The sequence below is a fragment of the Diadema antillarum genome, unplaced genomic scaffold (genome assembly GCF_040938485.1).
Source record: "Diadema antillarum isolate AM-2024a unplaced genomic scaffold, OU_Dant_1.0 seq00000195_RagTag, whole genome shotgun sequence".
In the NCBI taxonomy this organism is placed as follows: Eukaryota; Metazoa; Echinodermata; class Echinoidea; order Diadematoida; family Diadematidae; genus Diadema; species Diadema antillarum.
The window spans coordinates 808,860-819,364 of NW_027271258.1; the positions used below are offsets into that span (position 1 = coordinate 808,860).

Genomic DNA, 10,505 nt, shown 5'->3' on the forward strand with positions numbered 1-10,505 from the left:
TTGTGGGCCCTATTTCAGCAGGCCTATAGTGTTCTGCCTCTTGCATACTATACTCAGTATGGTATCACACCTTGAGAATAGAATGTCATTTGTATCATTGTTCTTGTTTCTGGGAATCTTGATTTCTATGCTAGTTTATATTTTTAGACTTTGTTGCCCCCCCCCCCTTTTTTTTTTCATCTAAACTTTCAGCAGCTTTAGGTGAATCACAACCATGTCTGACGAGAAACCCGCTGCTGAGTCCAAGCCGGAGGCGGCTGCTGCTGCCAGCGAAGCGGAGAGTCTGCCAGCAGCACCCAGCAGTACTGGCGCAGAGCCAACACGAGAGGGAGCTGCAGTGCCGCCTCCCGAAGCACTAGCTACAGACGCAGCAGCCTCCGCTCAGCCGGCCGCGTCCTCGACCTCCGAAGGGGCAGCCGCCAAAGTTCCCCCGCTCCAGGGTGCGATGGATGCATTCCGCGAGACAAACCAGACCGCGTTTGTTGTGGGCCACACGGGGGAGTGCGGAAAGGCACTCGTGCAGGAGTTGGCGCGGACCAAGATCTTTAGCAAAGTGTTTCTAATCGGCCGGCGGGAGGTGACCCTAGAGGGCGATGTTTACAAGGACTTCGCTGTAGTGAGTACATACTTATAATTGTAACAGCGTCGTAGAGAATTGTATAAGTGGACCTCCCATATGGTGTGTTGATAATGAAGTCTTATGGACAGTCAGTTTTCTTACTTTATTTCAAAATTTCATTTTAACCGAACAAATAATGAAATTTTATACATCTATAGAGTTGATAGGCCTAATGTTGCGGCCTGAATTTTTACTTTACTTTACTAGTAACTGAAATTTTGTTATAACCTTTTAAAACGGTAGTGCACTGTGTGTACCGGACCAGGTATTCTGTATTTGGGGCTGAATAGTATATGAAATTTATGAATTTATGTCTTTAAACTGAACCAAAACCTGGTGATAATGCCGTGATAATTTCTCATGACTTTTCTAAGGATTTTTTTTTTTTTCCCCAGTAATCTTTTATGGGCCAAATTAATGTTCAGATTGAAGATATTATTATCTTTTTTTATAACTTACAATACAAGCTGTTATTTTCATGAGGGTTTAATTTTTCCTAATTTTGCAAATCACAGTTGACACAAATTTAACAACACACACAAGAATGTTGCAATGGAGTATGTAGGTTGATAGTACATTTTCGATAGCATTGTGTCAATTTACGAAAAATGTGTTTGACCTCATCATTGGCGAAAATATCTGTGTGGGAAAATACCAGCTTGTGCAGTAGATGGAGTATTACAACATTTGCATTTAAAACCACTCAGAGAGCAAAGACCTCTGCCAACACAAGCAGCTCATTTCTACCCATTCACACATTTATATGCTCAAAATCGCCCTTATCATTTCCCAGAGTGATTAAGAAGCCATTCTGTTGTGTCTCACTAAGCCACTTCAACAGCAAGTTACTCCATGCTCCACCTCACACGTGCGCTCAGTGTGCATAGCCTGAAATCCCTTGCGTTGGCACCATTCGTCAATGATAATCCGTCAAGTATCCTATTCCTGGTTCCAGATGGTTATCCAGATCACTACCAAACTTTTATCATCTCTTGTGTCATTATCAACTTTATCTGCAAGTTTTATGCAAGTCTGTGAATTTTTATTTTTTATATTTTTAGTTATTTTACAATGTGACAGACAAACAAACAAACAAACAAGGGTAATAACGCAACCTCCTTGCCAGAGGTATGCTATCAAGGTACCGTTCTTTTCCGTCACCAAGTATGAGGCAGGAGTTATCGCTATGTAATATTCTATTCTCATCGGTTTGGTCTTTTCCTTTGTTATCATTTAAAGTGGCAATAAGTCTGTGAGTGTGTGTGTGCGTGGACGTGGATGTTATGGGATTTAAAGGTTTAGGGGGAGGGGCAGGGAAGATTTACAGGGAGATATCAAGGAAGTGAAGGTTATTGTTATCATTCTTTGATTCCATTTAATGTTATATCATTTTGAGTTATTGTCATTCATTAATTCAAACATCTGTATGTTTCTTGTTTATTTTTGTGTGGGTAACAATTGACATATTTGACTTTTGCTTTGAAAAACACTTTTGTTGTGAATAAACAATAAAAGCAAAATGGCTCATTTACTTTTGTGTGATTGTATGATATTTGTAAAATTTAAAAAAAATAGGAAAACAAAATGTGTATATATATGCATTGTATGTAGATTAAGGTGAACATTGACACTCATGACATCATAATGGCAGTATAGTGACATTACTCCTCACTGTATACGTATGATGTCACCGATATTTTCTCAACAGGAGCAGAAGGTTGTGGACTTTGACAACCTGGACGCATCGGCAGACGTCTTCAAGGGACCGTCAGTCGGCTACTGTTGCCTAGGAACGACCCGGGGCAAGGCAGGAAAGGTAACTTTTACTGTACAAGTGGATATTTTCACGGGACACCATTTTTTTCGCCCTCAGCAGGGCAAGAAAAATTTTGTGTGTTTTTAATTCCAAGGAATCAAGACATCAACTACTTATCGGAACATACAGGGCAAGTAAAAATATGTGCATATATTTCGCACTATTTTCAGGTTGTGCGAAATGCGCAAAAATTTCAAGACCATGAAAACTTTCCACCTTTAAAGTATTGTAGGACAGTGCGCAAAATACTTATAGCTTCATGTCCCTGTTTTGTTTTGCTCTGCAATTCTAATCTCTCTCTAAAAAGAAAAAAGAAAAAATAGATAAATAAATAAATCCACACAATTAGTTTGCATTAACCCATACAAGATTGTGTGAAAAATGCTGCTTCATGCTGTCAGTAGCAGTTGACATTTTTTACAGACTGGTAGGACCTTAAAGGTTAAAGGGGATGGCTAGTAACTGATCAGTGGGAATCAGTAGGAATGCTGGGGATGATTGTTCCAATCCTTGTGGGATTCATTTAAGAGTACATTATATATCTATTGTTGTGTGAAAATTGTTTGCTTCAGAATGGTCTCATATTCAAGTAATGTGCAGTTTAATGTTTCCAGGTAAGCATCCCTGGTCAGTGACGGGGCATTAATCTGTACATTACTTGAATATGAGACCGTTCTGAAGCAAATAATTTTCACACAACAGTAGATATATAATGTACTCTTAAATGAATCCCACAAGGATTGGAACAATCATCCCTCAGCATTCCCACTGATTCCCACTGATCGGTTACTAGCCATCCCCTTTAAAGAGGAATCCCAGGCCAGTTATAAGTTAGTCTGAGAAGGAGGAGCAATATCTTTTGAGTATAACAGTGAAAGTTTGATCAGAATCAGATAAATGTAAGGGGAGTTATGAAATTGTGAAGTTTTGCTAATATCTGCGGAACTGTTCTCATACAGTTCATATGAATGCACAAGTGAGTGAGATGAATGACGCTGTCACCTCAAATTTTATTCGGAAAAATAATTGAAATTCAATACTTCAGGAAAGTGAAAGTAAATACATGTTGGTAAGTTTGTAGTCCTGTTGTCTTTTCTTTAACCTTTTGAAGACAAGTGCCAAGTATGCTTGCGCAGGTTTCTATGAGAAACATGTGTTGTAGCAAAATCAGCCCATCCTCAATGGGATAAAATTGTTCTTCTCTCGGCTATCGCACATCTCTGTGCAACATGAATAAAAGATGGCTTAGTGAGTGACCATTGCTCACTACAAGGTGAGGTGAATATTGTCCATTTCATTTTGACATGAAAATATGAAACCGAAGCTAGAATGTTGCCAAAAAAAAAAAAAAAGCTTCTCCAAAAAACTGCTGTAATAACGTTCAAAGGGTAAGTGGTGATTTCACATAGTAACTTCCTCCGAAATTTTGTCGTGGAAGATTTGTAAAAACTTTCGTGCATGTTTCATACTCATGTTGGAATCAGGTTGTTATCAGCCAGTGGTAACATACTTACGCTGTTGCATTGCTCTTGCGCCCTCTACAGGCCGGATTCGTCAAAGTGGACCACGACTACGTGATGAAAGTCGGGGAGCTGGCGAAACAAAATGGCTGCCAGCAATATCATCTAGTGTCGTCAACGGGTGCTAATAAGGACAGCAGCATGCTTTACACAAAGGTCAAGGTGAGGATGAAGAATCAGTGGGGGTTTTATACGCCTCCAGAAATTTTCACAGCTTGCAGGTTTATACAAACAAATGAGTTGTAAAATATGTATATCATGAGGTATTGGTTTCCCTCAATTTTGTCTGCTCTCTGCACAAAAGAAGTTTGTAAGATCAGAACTGCTGATCTACACTTTTAACTCACCTGAGCTGTGAGTTTTTTTTTTTTTTTTTTACATTTACACCTTTTTATTGAGAACCCCATGACCAATTTTCACCAAACTTGGCAGGTAGCATTCCTAGGGAAATAAGATCTGAATTTGTTCAGATAGACACAATGTTTCAACTGGGGGGGGGGGGGGGAACCTCCTAGAATTAAGGAATCTTCAACAAAATCTTCTTTTCTAGTGACAACCAGGGGCCCGTTGCATAAAACTTACTGTTGAGTTTCAATGGTAACTACTGTCAAAATTAGGCATCACAGCCAATCGGCATCAAGGATTCTACAATTTACCGCTAATTTGAAGACTTACCGCTAGAAAGGAGCGGTAACTCCAGCGGTAAGGGTTTTATGCAACAGGGCCCTGGTGATTTAGCTAAGTTAATACAATGAGTTAGTACATTGATGACTGTATTCAAATTGGGGAGAGGTCCCAATGGGGCCTAAATTGTACATTTTCAACTTGTTTGTGAAAAACCCATGATGAATTTTCAACAAACTTGGCAGGTGGCATGCCAGGAGATTAAGATCTCAATTTGTTCGACAGGGCATTAACAGATATATTGGTAGAAAAAAAAAAAGAACCAGCAGGAATCAATCCTGTCATCTAACTGCTTTCGGGGCAGCGACACCACTACCAGGTTATCCCTGGTTGCCGACAGTGACAAGATAAACTTGGAACAAATACCCAAGCTCCGCAATTCAGACATTTTATGTCAATCTATTACATTGTACCTGCAATATATGTCATAATGACTACCTGTCTGTAACAACTTCACTGCATGATTCCCTTTTGCAGTCATTGTAGACAGGTTTGACTGCATATCATATTTATGATATGTTTACTGCTTTATCAAATCATATATTTTGTACATTACATTTTTGTTGATGCCCTCCACCAAGGAAGGAAGAGGTTAAAGGATCATTGGTTTTGGTTTGTCTTTTTGCAAAATAACTTTAAGAATTGAGTACGGATTAGATTGAAACTTGCATAAAAGTCGATATTGACACAATGAACACCTCTTTCAATTTTGGTAGTGATCCAGGAGTTTTTATGGATTTTTGATAGATTTTTCATCGTCTGGCATATAAGGACAACGAAAGTGGGGTTCAAGCTGTGCGTACTGGAAGTTTACATGCGCACAAAGGCGCGTACTCTGCTTGGGCAAGGCGCCGTGCAGTGATGTAAACGAAATGCTTTTATTTTAGGAAATTGCATGCATGTAAGGGTGGAAATGAGTTGCTTGCTTGGCGGTGGTCTGTGATCTCCAAGTGCTTTTCTGGTTTGGTGATTTATTGAAGTCTCGTAGTACAATGTATGTATGACAATATTTGGTAATTTTGTATAAGTTTACCTTGTATATACGTCTCATCGTGCTTTGCTACCTGTACCTACATGTAGTACGGATATAAGAAATGGAGTGAAACATATCCTCTGTTCTTTACTTTAAAGAAAAAGAAAATTTAACGAAATCTGGTTTCAAGGGGAATTTGTGAGATAATTAGAAATCATTAATACGGAATATTACAGAGCATACAATTCTAATTGGCATTAAAACATTATTTGATGAAAATTGGTTTTGAAATGGCTAAAATATCCATAAACAAAGCAAAACAAAGTGTTCTTAACAAAAGATGCATCCCACCTTTTAAAAGGACCTCATTGTTTCTGGAGATATCTCTGCCAATTCGAAACCAATTTTCAGAAACTAAACTTTTAATTCTGTTTAGAATTGCATGCACTTTGATATTTCAGAAAAGTGGCATTTAATTATCTCGCAAAATGTGAAAACCTGATTTCCCATCCCGACCAAAACTATACCATACAAAATTGAACGTAAATTTCTTTTTTTTTTTCTTTTTCTTTAAACACAGGGACAAGCGGAGGCGGAGACTGCTGATCTTGGTTTTGAAAAATACAGCATCTACAGACCAGGGTGAGGAAGAAGCTACATATTTGTAGCCACCAAAAACAAAAATATATTTTCATTTTGTTTCCTAATTTACCGCTTGTAACACCCATTGTAGCTACTGTAAAAGTGGAAATTTTTGTTGTGTTGAAATGTTCGCGCAACCAGAAACCAGCGCGGACAAAAAAAGCAGCAAATATCTATTGTGTGCTGTATTACGTTGCAGTAATTCATGTCTTGCTTCCATGGAATTAAAAACATGTGAAACTTATTTTACCCCACTGAGCACAAAGAAAAAAAAAATATTACTCTCTCAAAAATATCCACTATTATAGTATTCAACTAAATACTGTACATAGTCACATATTGAACTTTGTCGCTCAAATAACACTCAATTGAAGTTTGCATACTCCTGCAATGTATGTGCTTTGTTGTGTTGATTAAGATATAAAATACATTTCAGGTATAAAGGACACACAGCTTTGTCCTATTGGAGTCGAGTTGTAAAGTACCAGGGATTGCTAGGCTGAAGTAGTCAAAATGGATTACACTGTGTATGCCTGCATTCTCATGAATGTCATTGGCATTAAAAGGGTCCTGTTTACCTTTGGGAACAGTGATTTTAACAAATTTCAAGATATGACATTTAATGCATATATGTGTAGGTCTGTTGTACCACAAAACATCCTACAGCGTATCGTGTAAAATTTTCGCATTAAAGCCTAAAAACTAAAGGCCGTGTCGCACCATAACGCGGGCTTGTGGCGAGGAGGTAGTTTCCAGCATGTAGAAGATTTTCAGCGGGCGAACAAGAATGTTAGCAATTTTCATTCATGCCTTGTCATACCGTACGGGGGAACTTCTGCGGCTTGACTTGCGGGGAAACAAATTTACTCCAAGGAGCTCTCCGCAGTTGGTCCGCACCTGGCAGTATCTAGCGCGTAGTTGCCCGGAGGTGCTCACGCAAGTCCGATTTAACCGCAGCCAAGTTTTGAGCATGACCAAAACTTTTTCCGGGTGAGTCGCGGGAATGCCCGTAGAGGTCCACGCAGAACGCCAGTAGGAGACCCTTAGCGGCAGTACTTCCCAGGCAATTCCAACGCAGGTACTTCGCAGTCCCGTATGCAGCCAAGATAATGAAATTCTGTGAGATTTCAGCCATTCCATTAGAGGAATTCCTTCACTAAGTTGTCAGCCCCCACGCGACTGGTACAAAGGTCACACAGTATACTCACAAGTATAACGCGTCCAGCAAGTAAGACACATGCGCTGACTCGCACAAATCCTTTTCCGCCCTCAGGAATGACCGGTGTGCTAGAAAATCCCTACACGTAACAAGCCTGAGTAGCTTGCCCGGAAAGGTGTGACAGGGCCTAAACACGGTTGCGGGTAAAAAAAATATGCGTGCGCACCTCCGGGCGACTACTTTTGAGATACATGCTAGGTACTGTCATGTGCGGATATCTACGGGGACCTCCGGGTAGTCAAAATTGTTCTTTGCAAGTCGCACGCAAGGCTGGTGTGACACGGCCTTAAGGAGATATCTGTATTCTTCTCAATAAACCATAACTGTAGACAGTTTAGTCGGGAAACATTTTTATTTTATTAAACTATTGTCCACATTTTGTATGTTTAACAATATTTAACATCCACTTCACCAATTCAAATTTTTACAGCAGTTGTTTATCCCAAACTCACATGTTAGAACTATCTTAAAGCAATAACGCTGAGTGTTTGTTTCATCTACAAAGGGCAAATTATGCCTTAAATATCTCATATCATTCTGTGCGATTATTTTTTGTTCTTTTCCTCATCGCCACTATTTTTCCTGTCCTATCTTCTCTGCTGTTGCCCTGCTCTGCCTCCCCCACCCCGCCCTGCTTGTGTTTCTCTCTCTCTCTTTCTCTGCCCATCTATTATTCCTTCTCTCCTTATTCCAATTAGATGTGTTCGAAGTTCCACTATTGGAGTGAGCAGAGAAAGGTCATTTGTACCAATCAGGCATTTTTTTTTTTTATTCAGTGAGATAAGCATCTGTGATGCTATGATTATTCATGTAATCCTTTAATAGAAAATTGTCCCTGCCAGCACATCCACCTGACAGCAAGCGTGTTATATGGCGATATCAAAAGAATAGAAAAAAAATGTTGATGCATTCAATACAAAACAATGAAGTGAATGCCTGCTGAAATGTCACTTGTTAAACTGTTCCCCAGTCTGTGGGTAACAAGTTTATTCATTGGACATGAATTCCATGAACTGTTGAGCTGACAAACTTATAAATGCGTAATGCGGATTGGAAAACGAGTGAAGTGCCTAACCAAATGAGAAAAAAGAAATGTCATTTGTACCAATTTTCGTCTCTCTCTGCTTGCAAAGGCAGATCCATAAATTCCAAAAAAGAGGAGGGGGGGGGCAAAAATATTTCTGGTGCCACTTCTGTGTTTCATCGGCTGACAAGCAAAAAACAGAACAAAACAAACGAAAAAACGCTTTACCATGCAATATTTCTGTTTCTCATGCCACTTTCAGGTTTCATTGGCTGACAAGCCAAACAAAAAAAAAAGAACCCTTCCGGGTGCTTTTTTTTGGTTTCTCATGCGACTTCCAACATTCATCGGCTGACAAGCAAAAAAAAAAGGCTTCACCTCAATTTACTACTTCCACTACAATCACCTGACTAAGATGGTATCTTCAAAACTTAAAAGGAGGCGCCCGGTTCTTCATTCTTATTTCCTTTGTTTCCAAAACAAAAAAGGGGGCGTGCGCGTGCCCCCCCCCCCCCCCCCCCCCCGAATCCACTTATGACTTTTCTTTTGTCTCTGAATGTTTGTCTGTTTGTTTTGCTGAAAAATATGTTGTTCTTTTTTCCTTGCCTACCCCAGACTGCTGATGTGTAAGCGCAAGGAGTTCCGTTTTGGGGAGTGGATAGCGCAAGGTCTGATGAAGCCAGTCGACTATCTCTCACCCGGCAGCGCCACTAACACGGTGCTGTCCGTAGGTCAGGCCATGATCGCCCGCACGGTGAAGCCAGCCGAGGAGTCAAAGGTCATACTCGGCGGCAAGGACATCTACCGAGCGTCGCGGGAAGTCACCGGATAGACCTTTTTCTCCACGGCCAAGCCCCACCTGTCAGCCGCGACAATCTGAGTATAGATTCGAGACCGTGATAGAGATCAACTCGTTTGAAATTTCATGCCGAAAGCCCACCCTCTTGTGTCCACGTTCTGAAGAGATTTAAACTGATTCACTGTTCTTCCTTGAGATGATGTAATACCTCTCTTTTAGCTTGAAACCAGTTGCGTAGAGCAGCCCTGTCTTTCACTCCGCACCACCTGCCGTAGTTTGTGCATGAAATAATGACCACATGCATGCAATATAACAAAATATTGCCCAGTATAAAGGTACCAATCGGCAGCATGACTACGTTCTCCAGTTTTCTATGGATTTCTTCCTCCATGTTCTTGTCACCACATACTATGTAAGTCTTCATAATTGTTTGCCTGATGTGGCAAGACGTGAAATCTCTGAAATCACTGCCGCACTGAGCAGTATTCATTAGAAGTCAAAGGTGAAGGGTGTCTGGTGTTTGGTGTTTGGTGTTTGGTGTTTGATACTTGGCAAGTTTGTTTGCACTGACACTACACTACAGAGTTACTGCTGCAGTGTGAGGTGTAAACTTAATTTTCCATTTCCATGTCACTTCCATGTTTTTACTATAAAGGCATCGCATTTTTCTGATTCAGTGTTATATGTGGTGTCGACATATCTAGTACTCTTTCAGTAATTAGACACAATTTTGCCTCTCGATTCTATGTAAGGCATTAATATCTCTTTCCATTCCAAATTTGCCTGTGTGATTGATGTAGAAACACACAGGCTACACTGAGTTAATTCTGTAGCCATTCAACATTACAAAGTGTCGGTGTTTGGTGTAGTGTGTAGGGATAGCATAGAAATATTATTTCTTCCTTTGTCCGTACATACATTGTCTTAAAGGACAAGTCCACCTTCATATACATAAGGATTGAGAGAATGCAGCAATATTAGTAGAACACATCAGTGAAAGTTTGAGGAAAATTGGACAATCCGTTCAAAAGTTATGAATATTTTAAGTATCTGCGCAGTCACTGCTGGAAGAGAAGACTACTACAGTGTATGATGTCACATGCGTACAACTATATAAGGAAAATAAAAAGAGAATTTCACAAAACTTTACTTTTTGAATAAAGTGCACATTTCTTCGACTTGCTACTGACGTATGTTAAGGGTAATATT

General features: G+C 39.9%; 1 protein-coding gene across 1 annotated transcript; it reads left to right on the top strand.

Moving 5' to 3' along the window:
- Nucleotides 1-367: 367 nt before the first annotated feature.
- On the top strand, nt 368-9,660 carry LOC139728739 (oxidoreductase HTATIP2-like; the record flags this gene model as incomplete). The annotated part of the gene is made up of 5 exons (XM_071639679.1): nt 368-616; nt 2,328-2,435; nt 3,980-4,117; nt 6,193-6,254; nt 9,113-9,660. Coding segments are annotated over 5 exons (774 nt in total), but the record flags the coding sequence as incomplete, so codon positions are not given.
- Nucleotides 9,661-10,505: the final 845 nt, after the last annotated feature.